At 38.5% G+C, this 22,815-nt stretch overlaps 1 protein-coding gene across 3 annotated transcripts; it reads right to left on the minus strand.

Moving 5' to 3' along the window:
• lamb4 (laminin, beta 4) lies at positions 1-22,506 on the minus strand. 3 transcript variants are annotated; one of them, XM_057330329.1, is made up of 35 exons: positions 22,396-22,506; positions 19,960-20,007; positions 19,153-19,310; positions 17,080-17,215; positions 16,857-16,930; positions 16,574-16,762; positions 16,418-16,481; positions 15,135-15,349; positions 14,475-14,595; positions 13,827-14,015; positions 13,440-13,595; positions 10,920-11,032; positions 10,756-10,835; positions 10,535-10,667; positions 10,012-10,278; positions 9,249-9,434; positions 9,047-9,156; positions 8,828-8,948; positions 8,502-8,679; positions 8,241-8,384; positions 7,810-8,041; positions 7,469-7,626; positions 6,373-6,597; positions 6,035-6,252; positions 5,839-5,935; positions 5,382-5,736; positions 4,358-4,518; positions 4,063-4,262; positions 3,802-3,987; positions 2,858-3,002; positions 2,218-2,425; positions 1,975-2,110; positions 1,682-1,852; positions 1,455-1,608; positions 1-1,075 (listed from the first exon to the last, which is right to left on the minus strand). In XM_057330329.1, exons 2-35 carry the CDS (start codon positions 19,997-19,999, stop codon positions 936-938), a joined length of 5,460 nt encoding a protein of 1,819 aa, XP_057186312.1. In that variant the 5' UTR covers positions 20,000-20,007; positions 22,396-22,506; the 3' UTR covers positions 1-935. The 3 variants fall into 3 exon arrangements, with proteins under 3 accessions (XP_057186312.1, XP_057186313.1, XP_057186315.1); XM_057330330.1 differs by having other exon boundaries at positions 22,494-22,503; XM_057330332.1 differs by lacking the exons at positions 19,153-19,310; positions 22,396-22,506.
• Positions 22,507-22,815: the final 309 nt, after the last annotated feature.

The raw sequence follows: 22,815 nt of genomic DNA on the forward strand, positions 1-22,815 counted from the left end.
ATCAATTTTATTGTTGTAGACACACACATTATATAGCTTTATCTGCTTTAGATGTTTCCCTTTGTCTTAGATTTTGGTGACTTTATAATCATCTCAGACGAAAAGTGTCCCAGCACTGAAGCAGCTGAAGGGGGGTGGGAGATCCACTCAGGGAGATCAATGAAGTAACGATCAACAGAACTCGGTAAAATACCTTTGGGTTTGCAAGTCAAAAGTAAATGGAGAGGCTGTTAACACCGCATCACAAAAGAGACGCCATCCTGTGAGAGATAAACGCACACATTCCAAAAGCAGCAGGCGTCCTATGTAAACTTGACTGACTGAGGCAGCTGTAAAGCTTCACTCTGAAACCTTAAGTTTTCATAGCTTATTCATTAGGCAGCAAACAAAAACAAGCAAAATGTTAAACGCCTGGGTGAGCTGCTTATTCTTGCATGATGCTAAATTGAGGAAAAAGTGCACACACAATTTGGAATAACTTTAAAAGCATTATATAACATCTTTGCCCATGTAAATCCTATTTTTCAGTCTAGTTGCATGCTTCACAAAGGACCAGAGCCTTTCTTAAACATAGACAAAACATGTATGCTTTGTGGGTTGGGCTTTTTTGGTTTATCTCTTGAGCCCCCCTGTGGACATGCAAGATCATACATTTCAAAATAGAACTTGCCTCTAGTTTGTGATGTTACTAAATACAATAAAAAATGTATAATGAAATTATACGTGTATATTAAATATGGAATATTAAACATCTGTAGTCGTTTAAAACAGAACCATTCCTGGTAGTTGATGAGGACCCGTTTGTTGCAAAACATTTTAAGCAAAAAGTCAGCAAGCCAACCCGTAAAGGAACTGATCCCCTTATCCTTTGCAGAGCATTGCCTTCAGCACTGTCCAATGGTAAAACTTCCTTGAATTTTAAAGATGGGAAGCCTCTATGTGGAGCACAGCCCGTATTTTTCCACTTTGTCAACAATGAAGTTCTTCAAATCGTTTGCCTCCTTCTGGAGGTCCTCCAAATCTTTCATCTTCTCTTCTTTTCTTTGGGCTGCATCTAGAATCCTCTTCTCCAAGTCTGACATGACAGTGATAAAAAAGTATTTTTAACTTTAAAGCGCCAAAACAGATGAAAATCTGTCAGCATTTACTCACCCTCTTGTCATTTCAAACCTGTACGACTTTCTTTCTTCTGCAGAACACAAAAGAAGATATTTTGAAGAATGTTAATAATTGAACGATAGCGGTACCCATTCACTTCTGTTGTATGATACAACGCAAGTGAATGGGTACCACCGTTGTTCAGTTACCATCATTCTTCAGAATAACTTCTTTTGTGTTCTGCGGAAGAAATAAAGTCGTACAGGTTTGCAATGAAAAGAGTAAATGAGTAAATGATGAAAGAATTTTCATTTTTGGGTGAACTGTGTGGCCGATGTGAATTTTTGATATTGTACCTTCAATTTGCTTCATTTTATCTTCAACGTCTTTAGCCAGCTTTTCTGTCTCCATTGTAATGTTCTTCAGACGTTCACTGGCCTCATCATTAACGCTCTGGTTCTTGTTGTTTGATTTTAATTTCTCAAACTGCTCCTTCAGCTCCTCAAGATCCTGCCAAAACAGTAAACTGAATATGTACATTTACACTAAATGTATGTAGCCTACGTGCTCTTATGAAGCTAACCTTATTGGCGTCTTCGGCGCTGTTGAGGGCAACATCGGCTGCATCCTTGGCCTCTTTCCCCTGAACTCTGTTCATTTCTGTTTTGCCATTTAAGGCCTCCATTTCGTCTAGTAATTCTTTTGTTCGGGTTGAATTTAAATTATCCTCAATTCTTTCCAGTTTAGGAGTAGTCTGGTTAAAAGAGAAAACGCCATTATAAATCGGTTTATTGAGAAATTTTAAGACTTTGACCTACAAAAGAATGCAATTTAGCGTTATTATGCACACGGTCTTGAGCAAAATGAACTTATTACTTCATTAAGTTTTTCATTGATGATGTCATTGTTGTCTTCTGCCTTGGCCAGATCTTTGACAATCTTTTCGTGAAGCTCGGCTGTATCATTCAACGCTTTCTCAATATCTTTCACGTCAATTGGCTTTGTTCTGTCTCTGTTTTGTACAACAATAAATAAAAAGTTTCGTAAAGCTGGTGATCACATGCTTATTTTTATAAAAATATTGACTGCTACTGAAAAAAGAGATTACTACGGTCTCACAAAATGTCTTTCGCCCTCTCTTTCATGTCTTCAGCTATTTTGGCTTCTTTCTCCAAGCGTTCAAGATCTTCATTGAAGCCCGTGACGTTTGCCAGGATGTTCTTGATATCCTCGATCATCTTCTTGATGTCATCAGGGGACTTGGGCAGCTGAATTGACAACACAGCTTTGGCCAGTTTCTCAATGTCCTCCGGCTTCACCAGCTCATCTGTTAAGGTACAGTGCAATCAGACCTCCATTCTGTCTTTGAAAAAGAAATTGACACAAACCCTGCATGTACATTTTCTTTAATACAATGTGACTTCAAAGAAAACAATTCTAGAGACTTAAAAAATGATGACAGACTTGCCATTCTATGGGTAAATCTCTTAACCAAAATATACTTCACCAAATGCGCAGTTAGACTACAAAAAATTATTTGCTGCCTTGAATTTTTAAGTAACTTGGCTTTACAAGTCCTTTCAGCTTTTTTCAGTTTTGGCCAGTTGATATAACTTGAAATTGAGTTGATATAACTTGAAAAATAAGTTGAAATTGCTTAACTTATTTTGATGTGTTGACATAATTTATAAAAAAGTAGCAATGCCTTGTAAAACCTGTTAATTGTTCTTAAAAAAAATGTACAGTGCACTTTTATTACCTGTCAGGTAGTTCTTGATATTCTCTAGAAGTTTCTTGGTGTTAGTCTTTTCCTTCTCAAATCTGTCTTTAGACTGATTCATTTGATCCATCATGTCCTCTGCCTGATCTTTGATGTCATCGGTCAATTTTGTCATGTTAATGAGCTGAAAATATTAAAAATGATAAAAAAATATTAAAAGACAACAACGACAGCAAACACAAATTTGCAGGTGGGCAATTCCATGCAAATGTCATTGTCAACCTTAAGATGAAAGAATCCAGTTTTTACTAAAGGCTTTCACGTACTGATAGGTCAGATGTCAATATTTGGTGGTTTACATACTCATGTGAAGTCTCAAAGTTTTTAAAGCATTTTTTGTGTGTTTTTAAATCATACTTTTCCATAGTCAGGTAAGTGAATTGTCACATCCATAACGGTCCATATTCCTTTTAAAAGTACATGAATAAATACAAATGCATTCTCTAAGAATTTATATTTCCGGTATTGACTAAAAATGTCACATCTATAACGCTGGAACTGCCCAGGTCAAAGTTTCATACACTTAAACTTTTAAGCATACTTGTATTCCTGAATATACTGTACATATAAACAGAAATAAATCGGATGTTTCTAAACTCCTATCTAAAATTATATGGACTGTACCATTCGGTTTGCTAAGCTTAAATTGCATTAAAAATCACCTTTTTCGAGGTCACCTCAGCTACTGCGCATGCGCACAAGGCTGGCAAGCGCCTCACATAAGCTCCCCCCAGAGAATCATCAGTCTTTATCGATTGATGATTGGATCGTTCTACTGGAAGGCGGGGCTTTCTTCGCTAGAGCGGCCATATTGAACATTGCATTCCTTTCCATTCATTGTAATGGCAGTGGCGTATCTTGTTAATATATATTACCTTTGATATAACAATATACTGTAACTTATATAGATGTTCTTGACATGCCTTTGCAGCGTCTTCCTTGAGTTTACTGTGGAGGTCTGTAATGTTCTTCATAGTCAACTCTGACCGTCTGGAGGCATCGAGGCTGATGGGTAAACTCCCCGCACAGCCCGGACCTCCGCACTTCCCGCATGAAGCTCCACCACATTTTGCCTGTTCACACTTCACATCACCTGGAGCTCCACAGATCTACCGCAGAAAGATTCAATGTTATTGCACTTTTTTGGTATTAATCATTGTTTTTAAGTTTCTGTCTTTAATCACCTCCTCGTTCAGTTTGGCTACACTCAGAGCGTTCACATTCTTCTCCAGTTTATTTATTTCTCCTATGCGACATTTGGTAAGCTCCAGTGTGACGTTCGCTCTCGTCTTCTTGGAGGCTTCTTGGGCCTTCTTAGCTGCTTCCACTTTCTTCTCATTCTCAGTGAACTCGTCATAGAGCTTCCTGATCTTGTTCAAATTGTCTGTTAAAATGGCACACAAAACAGTTGAATATGTTCTATAATACAATTTGGGTTAGTACAGTAATGTGCAGTTTTACTTTCTCTTGCACACAAACCATTTAGAGCTTTTACGTCGGTCACTGGAATATCTTTGATCTTCTCTTGTAGATTCTTCAACAGCCTATTGAACTCAAGGTGAATGTTGTCGATGTCAGTGTTGAGCAGTGGGCTTGGATCGATAATTATTAGGTTTGGGTCTATGGTCTCCGTTTCATTCCTAAAGATGGAGAAAATACAATGCAGTTATTCTCCAAAACTTTAAAGCGATAGTTCACCCAAAAAGTTAAATTCTGTCATCATTTCGCCCCCTCTTGTGATTTCAAACCTGTATGCCTTTCAATGTTCCGCAGAATACAAAAGAAGATATTTTGAAGGATGTTGTTAAACGGTACCCATTCACTTGCATTGGTTTTGTGCCCATATGGGGGCCAGTGCTGTTCGGTTACCAGCTTTCTTCAAAATATCTTCTTTTATGTTCTGCAGAAAGACACACAGATTTGAAATGACAAGAGGGTGAGTAAATTATGACAGATTTTTTATTTTTAGGTGAACTATACCTTTAATATACTTTACAAGTGTAACATATAATCGCTTGCAAGATAGAATCAGTTAAATTAACAAAAATAAACAATCAGCCATCATTTATTTACCCTCATGATGTTCAAAATCTGTATGTGACACTTTCTTTTGTGTAACACAAAATAATATATTTTGAGAAATGTCTTATTGGTTTTGTGTCCATACAATGCGAGTCAATGAAGGACAAGGTGTTTAGTTACCTACATTCTTCAAAATATCTTCTTTTGTGTTCTGTAGTAAGAAAGTAATTTGGAATGACATGAGAGTGATTAAATGATGTAAGGATTTCATTTCTGGGTGAACCACCCTTTTAAGCACATGACCACTTCTAAACCATATGATATATAGGTTACACACACACATACACAGTGTATATACGTATATATATATATATACTGTATATAAAAATTTCTTTAATTATGTTTTATTAATATATATTATATGTTAATTATATAACGGATATTTAACTTGCTGTATTAGTTAAGGGTATTATTTTAATACCTAATTTGTGCCAAGAGCTTCTCCAGTTTTTTTACTTCATCCACATCCGTCACGTTAAGCTGACTTTGCAGCTTCTCCAGCAGCAATTGTAACCGTTCAAGATCAGGTATAGGCCGAGAGTTCTCTGGACAAGGCATTATAGTTTCCATCCTCTCAGTATCTAGTTTAACATCTGAGACGATCTTCTCCCAGAGCTGGTTGCAGGTATGGCACGGCTCACAGATGGGAAAGTTGGTGTTGTGACCAGGGCCGCATTCGTCACAGAAAAGACCCGTCACTCCCGGTTTACACAAGCACTCGCCCGTGTTAGGGTCACAGGCTGGGTAAATCGTGCCCTCCATATTACAGTCACAAGCTCAAGGAAGAAGCCACATATTTTATCTTAGTCAGCAGTGCTTGATCTCCAATTATACGTTTTAGTGACAGAAGTGAAGACAACCGTACATATAATACTTACACATGCACTGGATATCCGGGTCTCCAAAGTGGTTTGGCCCACACTCATCACATTGTCTGCCTCCATAATCTGGCGGACAGAGGCACTGCCCTGTGATCTGAAAGACGTGGAATAACGCAGATGTGATATTAGGAAGCTGAAACATATCATCACTGTCGGTATCAGTGACTTTATTGTAAAAATGAAGAGCATTAACCTTGTCGCAGACATTGCTGAGGGCATTTTCTGGGTCACAGTTACATGGTTGGCACCCAGACTCTCCATCTAGGTTCCAGTAACCATCCACACACTCATTACAGAGGCCTCCCTCAACACCTGGCCGGCACGGACACTGGCTGGTCTCCTGGTCACAGAAACAGGGGCTGCCAGCGGCACACTTTGACACCTCTGTGCCCCTCGGGTCACAAGAACACTCTAAAGTGTACCATGAGAATAAGTAAATTAATCAGGAATAAAAAACACATTATACAATATCAATTCATTTAAAACTTTTGCTATATCGCCCTTTCTGTTTGAAACATAAAATAGCCATACCTTTGCAGTCTTGAGCGAGTGCATTGCCATAGTATCCACGTTTGCAACTCTGACAGCGTGGCCCCTCGGTGTTGCGCAAGCAGCGCAAACACTCGCCAGTTAAAGCATCACATGCATCGCCATCACCTGGGTCGATGTTCTTGTTGCAATAACACTCATCGCATCGGGCACCTGGCAATCTCAGGTCACCGTAGTAACCAGGAGCGCACATGTCACAGCGTAGGCCTATGAACAGAATTGATCAAGTTAATTGATTGTTTAAACAATGTTGTATTTTTTATTTTCCCTCTTGAAAATTCTGTGTATAGACGGTTTCAAAGTGACAACGTAAACAAACGTTACTGCTCATGTGCGCGTTTGTGGACTGCCCTTAATTTCCGGTACACATTTACAAACAAGAGTGCCTGTAGATTATTTCTGATAAGAAGCAAAAGAAACCGAGAAGAACCGTTACTTGGCCAAACTTGTCCCTCCAATATTTTGAATTTAGACTGCGATATTAAGATCAACCGCCGTGACCATGCGACCAATCAGGACCATTCAACACATTGTTTATTTAATAAAATGAACATACAACAAAATTCAACAAATCGTTTGTTTAATACAATTATTATACAATAAAAGAATAAATGAATATTAACATAAATAAAATATAAATAGTTATATTATTAGACACTAGACAAACAGAGACCGGAAGTTAACTGCAGTCCAGGCGAGCGCGTCCGATGAAACGGTCTATAGTGACTTAAAGGGATAGTTCACCCAAAAATGAAAATTCTGTCATAATTTACTCACCCAGAAGTTATTCCAAACCTGTATCAATTTCTTTGTTCCGCTAAACACAAAGAAAGATATTCGAAAGAATGTCAGTAACCAAACAGTTCTCATCCCCCATTGACTCCCATAGTATTTATTTTCCCTACTATGGCAGTACATGGGGAATGATATTTGTCTGGTTACCAACATTCTTCCAAATATCTTTCTGTGTTTAGCAGAACAAAGACATTCATACAGGTTTGGAACAACTTGTGGGTGAGTAAATGATGACAGGATTTTCATTTTTGGGTGAACTATCCCTTTAAAAAGAGACAAGAACCTGTATGTCCAGGCAGGCATTCACAGTATGGGACCCCAGAGTACGGATCTTTGTTACAGGAAATAGCAAAGAAAGGTCCATTTCCTTTCAGCTCTGGGCAAAGGCATGGCTCACAAGGTTCCTCAGAGATAGGGTCACCAACAAAACCATCTTTACACCTGGGAAAAGAAATAACATAATGACACTGAATACAGATCCAATTAGGATCCATTTTTGTAAACCATAAATAAAAATAATGAATAATTTCCTGCAGTTACTAATAGATGGTTGGTCACTGATCCAAGTCCCTAAATAATCAAAATGAGCAAACAATTCCACATCATCTCAAAATCCAGCCATGCCTTTCACAGTCGGGTCCCGTGGAGTGATCCCTGCAGTTGAGACAGACTCCAGTGACGGGGTCGCATATGTCGGCAAGCTTGTTGCACTGGCAAGGTCTGCACAGGGGGAACCCATAGTAACCAGGGTAACATTTATCACATCGACGGCCAGTCACCCCATCTCGACATGGACACTGACCGGTTCTCTGGTCACACAACTCAGCGGTAGAGCCAGACGGATCACAGTCGCATACTACAGACCAGAAAAATATTCATAAATGTGTGCATGGGGATGGTGGATGCCTTCCAGTGCTTGACTGGCCAGTGGTAACTTTCTGATAGCTTAAATTTATAACGTAGACATGTAGATAATAGATGAAAATAGAACGTATATATATATATACACGTATATACAGTATATACATAATAGGTGAAAATAGAATATGGCCTACGTGAGCAACCATCGAGTCCGAACCCATACGTCAGAGGAGCACATGAATCACAGCAGCGGCCTATAACATTTGGCTTGCATTCGCACTGTCCGCCAAATTTACTGCAGGATGAGTCATACGCTCCAACTTGATGACAGTTGCAAGCTGGTAGCAAACACAACCATACATATTAGACAAGAATGCATCATCGTGTGAACATTTAGAGTGTTTATAATAGTATTGTACCAATATATAAGCAGTTTACCCTCAGAGGATACTTACTGACTGCACCATTGTGAATAAAGGCGGATATACTTCCAATAAGCCTCTCGCATACTTTGGGAAGTGTGTGCTCTCCCACCTGCGCTCCCAACTCAATACAGCGGTACTGTTGAAACTCAGCTAGGTGTGACTTCAAGCAGAAGTTCGGAAGGGAATCCATTTTAGGAATGAGACCCAGCTATAATCACAACATGATGGATGATGGGAAGGTGAATAGAGGTGAATGATCTAGTACATGCTAAACAAATGTTGTTTTTGTCCGATTCATTGTTTTGTTGATCTGGCATAGATTAGATGTTCTCAGTTATGACTGGTTGAAATTTTACCGAGTCTATTAGGATGAATGAGCTGGACAGATGGTTGGCATTAGGCTGTTTCCTAAAAGTAAACTCCATGTGGTATTGATCACCCGAGCGGAGACACAATGGAACATCCAGAGTGGCTGCCCTACACGTGAAGAACAAACATAGATCCATAAAATACACCCAGTAATAAGTCAATCATTCGTTACCGTGCAAAAGAGTCGTACAAAAGTGTACCCTCACCTTACAGACCCTGGAAGAGTAAAGACTTTATCCGATGGGTCATTTGGACAACTTCCATCTCCTGATCCAAGAGATACAATATGCACAGTTGCTGTCCAGTCATCAGTGGACTGCAATGATATAACAGCATATAGAAACCATGAATGTGAAGCAGACCCAAACAGTTCAGACATTCAAATATTGAAATAAAAATATGACCAACCTCTGGTTCATAGCGGACAACTAAATAGTAGTCAAGAGTTGATGGTATATCTGTGATGGTAAATCTGAGTCCTGCTCCATCCTGAACTCGCACGAAACCAAGTCCAGTCCAAGTGACAGGCTTGTCTGGGGTGCGCTGTCTCGGGATGATTTGAAGAGATAAGCCTGGTTCAAAGCTGATGGTTCTCTGGACCAAGTATGACAATGATGTAGCGTTACGTTAGCACAGTGTTTCTCAAATGGTTGTTTGCAACCCAAAAGTCTTTTCTAGTAGGCTAACCAATTTGAAATGCCTTGTGCACTAAAAATGCTGTTTTTTAATTTAGCTATACTGGGTTGTTTCAACCCAAAACTGGTCCCTTTTTGACCCTACGCAGGGTTAAAACAACCCAGCATTTTTTTTCGAGTGGATATAGTGAGGTACAGGCTGCTGAGATCACAAAACCATAAAAATTCACCCGAACCCAAACAATAAAGACAAATCGGCATTTATTAAAAGGCAATAGTGTAACCAACATTCCAAACATTATAGGTTACTTTCAACATAGCATTGGGTCTAAAAGGAACAAACCCAGCTGCTGGGTTGTAGCAAAATGAACCTATGATTGGTTTCAACCCAAAATGGGTTGTTTTAACCCATTGTTGGATCAAATATAAACATTATCTGGGTTAATTTAATTAAACAGTTGGGTTTGTACCTTTTGTTGGACTAAACCACAGTGACAAACACATATTATTTATTTGCCTTTGTTAGCCTCATTCACCTGGTCTTGTCTTCGCCTTCTGGCATGTCGTTTCTCACGCTTGATCACTACAATCATCCCGTTGGTGATCTTGAAGTCATAACCCCTCTGTCTGAAGTAGTGCTCACAGATCGGTAGGGTGACAGGATACTTTGATGTGGCAGGAGTGACTGCCGAGGGTATTGTGGGGTAGGGCACTTCTTGTTTAGGTGTTGGAGGGGGTTTTGGGGCAACCGGGCAAAGAGGAAGTTTGGTTGGTCTTTCAGGTTTCACCAATGGTAGAGCCACCTATATGATGGCAGAAAGTGTCATACAGGTTTTGATCGACATGAAGGTGAATGAACGATGAACACATTTTTGGGGGGTGAATTATCCCAGGCAGAAAGATTCTACATTACATTATTTTGGTAAATGTTATACAAAATCACAACAGGTTTAAACCAATCTGTAGAAGTATTTGTAAGCTTGACGTCTCTTCATATTAATGAATAAGGATGTAAATAAGTATAAAATTAATAGCAGCCAGTTGATCTTAGTCACTCACCAGAGGCACTGCGTTCTCAGCCTCATAGATATAGAAATCAAGTGGAGCCAAGAAATATCCAGCAGCGGGGTCACTACATCTGAGACCCACCATGTTAGGCCTGCATTCACACTGGCCATCTTCTGAGGAACATCTGTGTAGAAAACAAGACTGTGTGTGTGTATCAACGAAGTTAATCTGAAATACAAGTTTTACTGTGGAATGGAAAAGTGGTAACATACTCAGTTCTCCGGGCGCCACCAATGTCACAGTCACAAGGTATACAGCCATACACTGTATTCCCTAGGCCCCAGTAACCTGGCTGAAAAACATATAATAATTTCAGTTTGTCAATATCCATGTTACACTATGAATTATAAGTGTTTGTGGATTGGATTCAACTCACCAGACACTCATCACACTGTGGGCCCTGAGCAGAGTGCTCACAGATACACCTTCCTGTGGTCTGATCACAAGGGTTGCCCGTGCGAATGGTGCCAATGAAATTACACCCACACACTGGATATGAATTAGTAAAGGTTAGAGAAAAGTATAACACTTGTGAATGTTAGTCGTAATGTGCAGCAAGTGTGGGGGCGTTTTCAGTATTGACTCAAGGCTGTTGGGGGAAGTTGTCATCTTATGTACGTCTGCATTCACTAATATCCAGGGGATTTAATTATATTTAATTATAAATGTTCTCACACAATGGGCCTCATTCATGAAACACGCGCAGAATGATTATTTGTGTAAATCGTTCATAAAGTCGTTCTGGCGTAAATGTTCAGATTCATGAAAATGTTCGTACTTTCAAAATGTTAGTTGGGACGAAAGAAATTCACACCTGCTCCCTACCACGTGAAGCATTCAAACGTTCTGTATTCTTTTAGACAAACTGATGACACTGTGTTTTGATGTATCATAATGATATTTCACGAGTTTCCTTACTCTTTATTGTTTCATTTTTTACTTTTTAACTTTGGGTAAAACGCAGAGCTCGTCACTGTCCTGTTTTACACAACCATCACAGTGGAGCAGAGGCGGGACAACCACTACATTGACCAACCATCATACTTGTACAACACAACAATGGAGAACTTAATATTATTGGTTACTGCATTTTTATATTCAGTAATATTCCTCAAAATAAGATACTAGTAACATGTAACTGCCATGGATATTCCAAATCACAGCAACCAACGCGTCTCTGGAAAAACGGGCAATGCCTCAAAGTGTTCTCAAGCGCCACCAGTTGGTCGTTTTCAGAAGAGCACCGGGTATTATTTCAGATGGCTAAAACGCTTTGGTGGACAGTTTATTAATTTATTGTCAGGCATATAGCGTATTAGTCTCTTATGCATTTATGCAATACAATGTAACCAAACCCGAGAATGGAGTCCAGAGGATTCTACAGCATTCATAGATACGTAATTTGCTTAGCAGTAATTCATAGGCGGGGATTATGCTAATTGTGAATGAGTGTCAATGCGCGCCCTGTTTACGAGTGATTGGAATTCATTAACATACACACTTTTCACTATCAAATCTAACGTGTACAAAGTATTTGTGAATGCGGAGGAACGTTTTCGGGAAGGTCCGTTTTACGCGCAAATTACTCTGAATTTACTCATATATTTATATATGTTTCATGAATGAGGCCCTTTGTCTGTGATTTTAGATCTTTTAGGTTATTACAGAGGTGTGAGATCACTTAGGATACGCGCATTGTATATAGTCATATGACCCAGCAACACCAGCCTGCATATAATAAACCCACAGAAAAGAAGAAAACATAATTTATTATAATTTCTTATTTTCATTAACATCTCAATTACGTAATTGAGTGGACAAATAAAGCTGAGTACATGATACTGACATTACAGTTTACGAGAATCGGCTCGTCTCGATTTTATTTTTGTATTTTGCGCAATTGCAAAAGCATCCATGTCTATTTGATAAGAATGATTGAAATGCAGGAAGTATATACGCGCGTTAGTAAGATTTTTATGGCAGATTCGCACTGGATTAAAATTCAGAGTACGTCTGAGAAACACTAATTTCTCAAACCTTGTCCGGTAAAAGTCACGTACGAATAGTATTGTGATGCGAATGGGCAGATGCAATGAAAGAAGGTTAGTGTATCTTCCTAAAACATTTCTGTTAATTAAAATAGAAGAAAATTGAACCAAAACTGTTCACACCAAGAGCGAATTGAACCATTTGCACGAGTATATTACACACTCTGTCAATGTGAATAGATGCGAATTCATGCAAGGCAATGCAAATGACGAGAAATAGGTGGCACGGTTGCCGCAAACACGCAATATTAACTTCAAATCGCATCTACGACACAAGTTGAAAAACTCATGAAGAGCTCACATCCAAACATGTTACTCGTGGGATTACAGCCCAGACACGCAGTATTTTAAGCATCTCACACAAATAAAGCCAAGTTATCCCACAAGTATGACAGAGCGAGGAACATGATGCATCACTTATGGTTCGTACAAATCAAAATGCAGCTTTAAATAAGGTCATCCACAAAATTAGACAAAGAACTGTTTCGAAAACAGGGTATAAATAGACAGACAAATTAAGGCTAATGAGGCAGAGGTGAAACTGATAAACCAAAAATGAGTCCAGCAATGGATTATGGGGTATGGAGTCCAGAGTCAATGTTAAAGGTCTGGGGAGAGTGCCCTCTTGTGGATCCAACCGTTAATCACCCAGAAGCACCCAGAAAGTAAACCAAAAGGTTTGAGATGACATGAGGGTCAGTAAATGATGACAGAATTTTAATTTTGGGGTTAACATACCTTTAATGTTATGGATAAAGAGAAATGAATGCAAAGGAAACTGTTTAACTCTTAAAACTTTTGATAGTCGTCCTTTATTAGTATTTATGTCCTGCTGGATGAATACATACACTGACAGCCACTGGGGTCGTCCCGGCTGAATCCGTAGAAGCCAAACTTGCACCGGTCACAGCGCACCCCTTCCACATTCTGTTTACACACACACTGGCCAGTAACTGGATCACAGAGTCCCCCGTCCACTGAACCATCTGGATTACATTCACAAGCTGCAAGTGGAATACAATGCAATAAAGTCATTACATAAAAGTTGAAGCCAACTTGATATTGTAATAGCTTTTTTTAACAATACTTCGTAACTTGATATTGTATTTTATATTTTTTTCCTGCAAAAATAAATGAAACCCCTGCAGTACTGTCAAGGAACCCCTAGAGGTCACACACGCACTGTTGAAAACCCCCAATCTAAAAACAACCCAATGGATTCCAAATAAACTTACGTATACATGCATCAGGGTCCTCCACAAAGCGCTGGGGGTCCTGGTAGTAATAAGGACCACACAGCTCACACTGAGGTCCAACATGGTTGTTCCTGCAGTTTTCACACACGCCACCACTAACCCCCCCGGTGGCCAGGTAGCGAGCCAGCTCAAAGTGACACTTCTCTGAGTGACCATTACAGTTACACCCTTAAAACAACAAACAGGTAAGGCCATTGCACATTGAGTCCGAAATTTTCGCACGTTAAAAAATAAATACGACCTCACGTTGTGTCAATCACATTTACACACGTCCTCCGATATTTTCGTCCGTCATAAAAAATTCGGACTTGGTTCGATTTTCGCATCATTAGCAAGCATTTTGAGAGGTGTTTAGACAATTCAGAGACACCGTACAAACGAACGCCAAATACGAAAAAACGCATACGGAAATGTCGGACTGTAATGTATGTGCGAAGACCTTTACTCCCATATAGTTTGTCAATGCACTTTTTGGATGAAGATAAATTACAGTTTACAGTGTTTTATGTTTAAGTATATTTCATATACGTGAACATATTTCCATTATGTCTTTTTCCATTATGTTGTAAAAGCAAAAAGTGATCAGGCATTACAGAGTCATTACAGAATTTTTGTGATTGGTCTTACTTCTGCAAACACTCCAGTCTGTTTCTTCACCTGGCCTCCAGGGGGCATCATGGTAAAAGTCTTGACAACGCTCACAGTTGTACCCAGCTGTATTGTGTTGGCAAACACATCTACCATGCAGCTTGGAGCAAAGACACAGAGGGAGGTAGAAATCAGGAGATCAGAAAGAAAAATGGATGAAAACGTACAGTAATCATAAAGCATTGCTTTAAGCGAAAAAGCTACACATTTAGAAATAACAACCGAGTCTCTTACAAATCTCCTGCCATTCCTCTGAAGATAGACAGGTAGTAATTACAGTTAATTGCTCTAACAAACATAATTTTCTGAAATAGTTTAAATTGCAAAGAAAGTAGCAGTTTGCTGTGCATTTTATATTCTATTTATCAGGAAAAGTATACGTTAATGCAAATAAGAAGTTAAAAACAGGGTTTCGGTGTTCCTCTTTTCATCTGTTTGATGAAAAATATTTCGCATTCATACAAAAATGTCAGACGTTTCAGATTTCAATTTTTGTCTGTATATCTCAACACAATCCTAAAATCTGAAAGATACTGGGGTCTTTTTCTAAGAAGAAAATCAGAATAGGAAGCTTTACCAAAATCCCACAATTTGGAAAGTTAAAATATGAGCGAAACTCATTTGATCTCAGACACTCACCATGCCAGGCTCCCTGAAGGTGTCTCCACGTACGCTGTCCAGAGGGACACACTTACTGGCGTGACCATTGCAGAAGCAGGTCCCCCGAACCACCATCTCATAGAGGGCGTAATAATACTTGTCTTCTGGGTTCCTTCTCCGCCGTGAGAGCAAAGTGTCGCCCAGGGTTAGGAGACGTGTGAAGTTTAAGCGCAGGTTTGTTATGGTGATCAGCTCTGAGGACAAAGAGACGTAACTGATGTCACTTGTGGTGGTTGAAATAATGCAGTACAATGTCTTGGTAAAGGTACATCTTGATAGATGATGAATTGGTGGTTGATGTTTCATAACTCAGAACAGGTCGCTGTTTTTTTCTGTTTGACGGTTGGTGGACAGAAGGGAGAAAACAATGTTAAATGCATAGAATAAAATGCAACAACGAAGAAGAAATGCTTCATGTATTTTGTTGTTGACATCAAAGACCATGCATTTAATTTCATCTGTGTTTCAACAAGATTCATCTGTCAGTTGGTAGATGCTTGCAAAATTAGGAAGATGCCAACATGGACAAGTTGTTTGACGTACATCGATCCTTAAAAACCATAAACAAAAGATATAAAATACAACATAGACTACATTAGGGGACAGTTAAGGGACAGTTCACCCAAAATGAAGATTCTGTCATCATTAACTCGCCCTCAGGTTGTTCCAAACCTGAATAAATGTCATTGTTCTGATGAGAAAGACAGAGAAAGATATTTGGAAGAATGTCCCAGAACTGAAAATTGATAACATTCTTCCAAATATCTCTCTTTGTGTTCAACAAAACAATGACATTTAGACTGCTTTGGAACAACCTAAGGGTGAGTAAATGATCTTCATTTTTGGGTGAACTATCACTTTAAATACGGGTTCACTCTAAACAAAATATTCAAGAGAAATTCAAAAGACATCTTTTGTTAATTATTTTGTTAATTAATTCATGTTCATCATTTAAATACATTTCAATCTCATTTACATTTTCAAGACGTGTTTGTTTGATTTAAAATGTAGGACTGTCGCCAACCTGTTGAGAAGCACTGCAACCGACGCTTATGTTATGGCATGTTGCATTTAACTGTGTGTTTTCTTTACGTGAGCAATTTTTAGAATCTCATCACTAGACTTCACGGCCTTCACTGAACATGCCTTTAGGCAGCATTCTTTAAATTCTTTAAAATACTTTAAAGCTGCTTCTTTGACATCTTTATTACTCTGTATGTTTTTGAAACACACAAAAGGAAAAGTTTTAAAAAGCCACAAACCTTGTATAGTGGGGTTGTATGGATCATGAATTTTAAAGCTGGGATCCAAAGCTTTTAACACCACCTGGATGTAATGCATTTTTGAGAAGACTTAAGAGTTCGAAATATTCATTTTTCAGAAGAACATATTATTTAAGGATGGCTTTGTGAATTTACCTCCCCATCGGTGGAAGGTTCTGCCCCGGAATAGCGACTATCACATATGACATCATCAAGGCTATCTGCTGGCCCTTCGGGGATGCTGGGGAACGAGCTGGCACAGTCTTCTGCGAAGTACCGGAAGACCTTCCACGTTTGACCGAAGTCCTTCGACCTCTCAACCAACATGGCAGCAGGCCGGAAACTCTGTTTGCCAAGGACATATGTTTTGCTAAAGATACCAAAAGATCGATTTTTCAGGTGTAGAAGTAGAAATAACAAATAAAAGGGCCAAATGTACCTTGAACGTCAGTATCAGATGACTAAATTGAAACATTGCTTCCAGGTCCAGCTGAATGCTGACTTCATGCACACCTGAGAATTATATATCAAGCCAGTTTTCAATTCATATACGTTGTACAAAATATGTTCATGTGCCAACACAATCTCATTAAGCATTTATGATCTCCGTGGCAAAGAAATCACCAAATCAATAACAAATGTAAGATGAATCCCCTTCATACCATTCTCAGCCTGCCACCACCTCAGCTTGCGCTCAGGTTCAAAGGTGGTGATGACGTTCTCTATGTGATGGCTGTTGGGATTCTGGTAGGGACTGTAGGGGCTTCTAGAGTCACAGATGAAGCACTTCTGCACATTCTGAAATTTGAGGAAAAAGACAGTTAAGGCAGTATAATTATGAAGAGGAACATTAACAAGATTTAACAAGTCCATGAAAAGATTATAGATTACAAGTGTACGATTCGGTACAGTACATTAAAAAACTAATACTCCAGCAGCTGGGGAGCAGAAAGGTAAAATAACTTTTCTCATGTTATTTTAAACCCGACTTGTAAATTTGCAGTCTGTTTCTTGTAATTTGACATTTTTTAAAGCATTTCAAAAATACGTGACAATTCTGTGAAATAAAACAGTAAAATTATGTAAAAAAATGTTTTACAATGTATGCAGTATGTGGTTCACAGAATGATAGTATCACAATATTTGTATGTTATTTTATTAAGTTTAAAACATGAAACTTCAAATAACAGGTTTATTTCTGAAACAAGATCATTTTTTAAACAGTAATGTTGTTGTATACAACTTGTTATAGATTGAATAACATTACGGGCTTATTTAAATCGTCTGTATGTTAATATAAAAAAAGTTATTTAAAGTGTTACTGAAAATAAAACGAAATTTGATTCACAATTAACAATTAAACAAGGAATTAAAGTGACAGTTCACCGAAAAATAAAAATTCTGTCATTATCACCCTTTTGTCATTTCAAACCTGTATGACTTCCTTTCACCCGCAGAACACAAAAGAAGATATTTTGATAAATGTTGTTAACTGGACCACATTCACTTGCATCGGTTTTGTGTCTATACAATTAAGTGAATGGGGGCCAGTGCTGTACGATTACAAACTTTCTTCAAAATATATTTTGCTGTGTGTTCTGCGGAAGAAAGAAGTCATAAAGGTTTGAAATGACAAGAGGGTGAATCAAAGATGAAAGAATTTTCATTATTGGGTGAACTATCCCTTTAAGAATGCTAAACCCTGAGACAACACTTTTTGAATGAATAAAAGCACAAATGAAAACATATATTGACTCAGGTCAAAAAGACATAAAAAATTGTCATATTTCAAAATTACATATCATATTTTTTTGTAGTATAATGTTTTGTGCCACAATATATCCTTACACACATATTACCGATACTATTTAAAGTAACAGTGTAATATTGATGTCCTAATTGCTTTCTAAGTTAAAAGGGATTTTTTTTCTTTTTAGAAAGCGGAAGATTCATAGTAATCCCCTGAAGGATTTTGTGAGCTGTACAGTATATTATCTCTTACATAATATCATTATTATAGGCTCCAAGTATTTCCTAAAATTGAAAAGCAAAAGGTAGTAAAGCATGAGGACAATAATTGTAGATTCATTTGTCTGTTTCAGTTGTAGGCATGAATGAACAAGACTTGTCTATTACACGAATAATCTCATCTAAACACCTAATAAACCAACCAAGACATAGCAGCAATATCACCCGGCTATTAAATCACCATTGCAGTGGGAAAAAGTAGTGTAAATATACAACATGAGAGCCATAAGACACAGCACGGCTATCACCTGTTTAGACAGGGCCGGGGGGAAAGGTGAATGAGGGAGGCGTAAATTAGCCTCGTGACAGAGAAGAGGTAATGACCTGTGCGACAGCGAAAAAAAGGCACATCTGAACTTGTCTGCAGTATGTATTACCCGAAGGGTTTGCCTATGAATTCAAACTGTAGTGAAAAAGCACGCTGGGTGTGCTGAAGGGGGCTATTTTGGGATAAAACGGAATTGTGGGTATTTTGAATCGTACGTTTGGATATTTTTTGCATTCGTTGTAATGCATGGATCATGGAAACTGTTAATGCAATTCACATTTCCTGTGACATCAAATCATTTGGGTTGGTTGGGATAATCGCAATCATTGTACACTTTACATTCCAATCCCATTGTTACTCTCTCAAAACATTTGCTTTCATAACACATGCTCTTCAATGACATTTAAACCCCTGCGGCACTGTTGTTTTGACAACTGACCTCCAGGTATCCCAGGATGCAATAGCTTTGTGGTCTGTAGAGGCCACAGGTAGAGGACGCAGTGAGTTGGGCGACACGGCCCACCATGAGGTCACCGAGGTGAGGATAACACGAATTCCCCTCACATTCATCCTGGAGGTGAACTGGAGCTGCAATCCCTAAACCACAAACGTTCAGTAAGTTCACCCAAGGGGAGGGATAGTTCACCCAAAAATGGAAATTCTCTTATCATGTTTTCACCCTCAAAACATTCCCAATCTGAATGAGCTGAGCTTTTTGTTCTTAAGTAGAACACAAAAGAAGATATTTTGAAGCAATGCTGGATGCCATTGACCTGTATGAACCCAAAACCACCGAGTCATTTCTCAAAATGCCCTATTTTATGTTCCACAGAACAAAGAGTCATATACAGGTTTTGAACCACATGAGGGTGAATACCTCATCCTAATGTATGAGAAAGGCTGTATTAGGTAATCTCATAAATACAGGGCTAGACATTAAACCATTAGATGAAAAAAAGAAGTTGGGGCCCAAGCTGTCTGCTTGCACAAAAGCCTTGGTGTCGTCTTGTGACACAAAGCCTGAAGGGTTGGACGTCCCTGACAATCTGAGACCCCGGAACATTGGCCTGTAAAAGTATGCTGTAACATATGCAACAGAAATGCATCTGACGAATGTCAGATGATTCAAGTGTCAACAAGTGGGAAAAATTCGATCCAAGTATGGCAAGTGATCACATGTTTCTACTGATTAGGTAATTTCACTGTCAGCTTACAGTAATGTCAAAGCAGACACGAGCAGACTCACAGAGAATCAGGAACGCTGTTGCCTCCAATCCAGTCAGCATAGCGGGACCTATAGGATCGATGGGTGAACGGGTAAAAGAAAAGATGGATGAATAAATGAAAACGTGAGAACATCAATGCGAGACATGCATTATGACAGATTTAGAATCGGACCCAGGGTTGGTTATAATAACTATAAAGACATATTTATAAATATTTTTTTGCTCATTAGCTGGAAATAAACATCATTCTGAAAGTGATTCCGACCAATAGAATTTTCTTCAAAAATGCATCGCTTTGATTAAACAGCTGAGATAATTAGCATTTTTTTGTTTTAGACACCACCCAGATTACACTCATGAAAAATGATTAAAAACTGATCAAATATTTACCCGAAAAACAGATAAAATATATAAGTTCTAGGTTCAGATATTCTGTACTTTTTCCAAAGGTATGTGTGTAACAGCGCCACCTGCTGTACAACAGTACAAACACCGATTGCCGTAATAACTCGTCTTTGCCAGATTTTTAAATGACGAGATCGTCAATGGCGGTGAGAGAGTTAAATATTGTAACCAGTGTTAAATTTTGATTTAGTTTTAGTCCTAGTAATTTGACGAAAATGCAATTTAGTTTTTGCCATATTTTAGTTATCCCCATTGTTTTAGGTTTAGTATAGTTTTAGTTGCGATTTACTAAAGTTTGTGCTTGTCATTATACTGGTATTTGCAGCATTATTTGCATCACTGCCTGATAAAAGCATGTCTTTAACCTTGCGCTACAAATGATGTGCGGATGAGCTCTAACGTCACTCGAATCCGCTTTTAAAAATAAATCACCCATCTCTCCATCAGAGCTGATGGGGATCTGTGGCGCGTGTCAGTTTGCATTCCGTTATTACTATTATGAACTGTAAGAAATATATTATGAAAATTACAGTAATTCACTGTGAACCCTAATACAGTTATTTCAAGTGCATGAACACAGTGAATTACTGTAGATTTCACATGTATTTTTTACACTGAGAGCAAAACCTCTCCAAGACGCTTATTTTGCTTTTTAGCATTCAACTTCCACATTGTTTTTGGTTGCTTTTTTCGACCGTTTTTAGACAGACGCGATAGCGAATGGGCGCAAGCAATGTTTCGACATAATTTACCTTACAATTAAATCAAACAATGACATAAGCAGCACATGCACGCAAGCCGATGTCCGCCGGGTGGGACAAATTATTTTTTTGTCTCGTTTTTATGAGTTGACGAAAATGTCGGTATATTTTTATTACAGTTTTCCTTACTTACAGTTTAATTAAAACAGTGGATCATACCATTTTGGTCATGGAATACTGCACCCTCAGTCAAAATAACAAGTACAGTAATCAGATGGGTTTGCTTGACTGACAGGCTCTTAGAAGTCACTGAGAACATCTTGACTTTTTTATCAGAAATGATTTGCATCAATGATTTGATTCGAAATGACAACGTTAATGAGGGTGAAAAGGCCGAGACATCTTTAATCACAGGAGTGTGTTGCTTTAAGTAATACTTGTATCTCAACATGTAGGCCTAACATGTTAGTCAGTAACAGTAATAGGTCTACACATTTGAATTCATGGGTAATGTCATTTATCAAGATATGTATTTTAAAGCGTATATAGCACTACTGTATACTGTATGTACATTGTATTTTAAAATTTTCACACATTTGTCATTTTCATGTAGTTTACTTTAGATGTCCTGCAGTGTGGCTATGCCATTATGCAAGTATGGATATACCATTTAATCTCTCAATATGGGGTCATAAAACATCATGTATATTATGATTTTTCTAAATAAATGTAAAATAGTTTTGGCATGTATAGCATGAAAAGAAGTGTAGTTTACTGCTAGACATCAAGTACCTCCCCCCACACACATAAGATGAGCCTGTAATGTTATATTTTTCTGCAGAGCCCATTAGTATTTCATATCCATAGTACACAAAAAGATACAGAAAAGCCCCCTGAGTGTAAAGAACGTCATGCACACACACCACAGATCATTTACCACAATGAACTAATCCAACTTGATTCAAGATAAAGCCACAATGTGGTGTAAGTAAAAGCATTTTCAAACACGCAAAAGCAATGACATTAGACTCCAGCAGCAAACTGACGCTTGTAAATGCCATGTGAGAAAATGAGTTTAGGGTCCCCCTACATCAGCGTGAACAAGATTATGCTAAAATACAAGCAGTTTTGAACTAGACCAGGAGTTGATCACATCAGCTATGACACATTACTTTTCATAAATACATTTGCAAAGGTTGAAATAGACAAACCCGAATAAACCGCTTCAAGAGTCAAATGACACAATATCCTCCAGAGATGAATGCATAGCTCCGAGTTATCATATGCATGTTATTGTATTATTCTCAACAGTGCAGCACAGTTAGTTACGCAAAACAATTTGTGACTTACGACTCTTTGCAGCATCAGATGGGAAGTTTCAGAAAAAGTGACGCGGGGTACTTTGCCGGTAATCTCAGAGTTGTAGACTCGGGCTTGTGTGTGCTTACCTGTAGCTGCCAGCCATGGATTGTGCAGTAATAACTTTGAAAGTTGAAGCTTGTAAGGACACACCTGAGCTGTGTGTATGTGTGTTTGTGTGTGTGCGTCAAAGACAAGAGAGAAATGCCCCAGGGCTGTGTGGGAAAATAAGGATTATGTTACATTGAAAGTTGATTTACACTTGTCATATACAGAATACAGCACACTGGAATATGGAATGAGAGCTTGATTCATACAGGACATCAGACTTTTATTCAGCAGTTCATGACAGATTCTAGAAATATGTGTTGGACTAATAGGCGTATTTGAAGTAATGAGGAATTGGATTGA

The sequence above is a fragment of the Triplophysa rosa genome, linkage group LG3, assembly GCF_024868665.1.
Source record: "Triplophysa rosa linkage group LG3, Trosa_1v2, whole genome shotgun sequence".
In the NCBI taxonomy this organism is placed as follows: domain Eukaryota; kingdom Metazoa; phylum Chordata; class Actinopteri; order Cypriniformes; family Nemacheilidae; genus Triplophysa; species Triplophysa rosa.

Coding starts and splice junctions, on each gene's coding strand:
- lamb4 (XM_057330329.1), bottom strand. CDS start 19,999: ATGCTGACTGGATTGGAGGCAACAGCGTTCCTGATTCTCT. Junction 16,482..16,573: donor AACCTTCCACCGATGGGGAG/GTAAATTCACAA, acceptor CATTACATCCAG/GTGGTGTTAAAAGCTTTGGA. Junction 14,596..15,134: donor CCTTCAGGGAGCCTGGCATG/GTGAGTGTCTGA, acceptor CTTTGCTCCAAG/CTGCATGGTAGATGTGTTTG.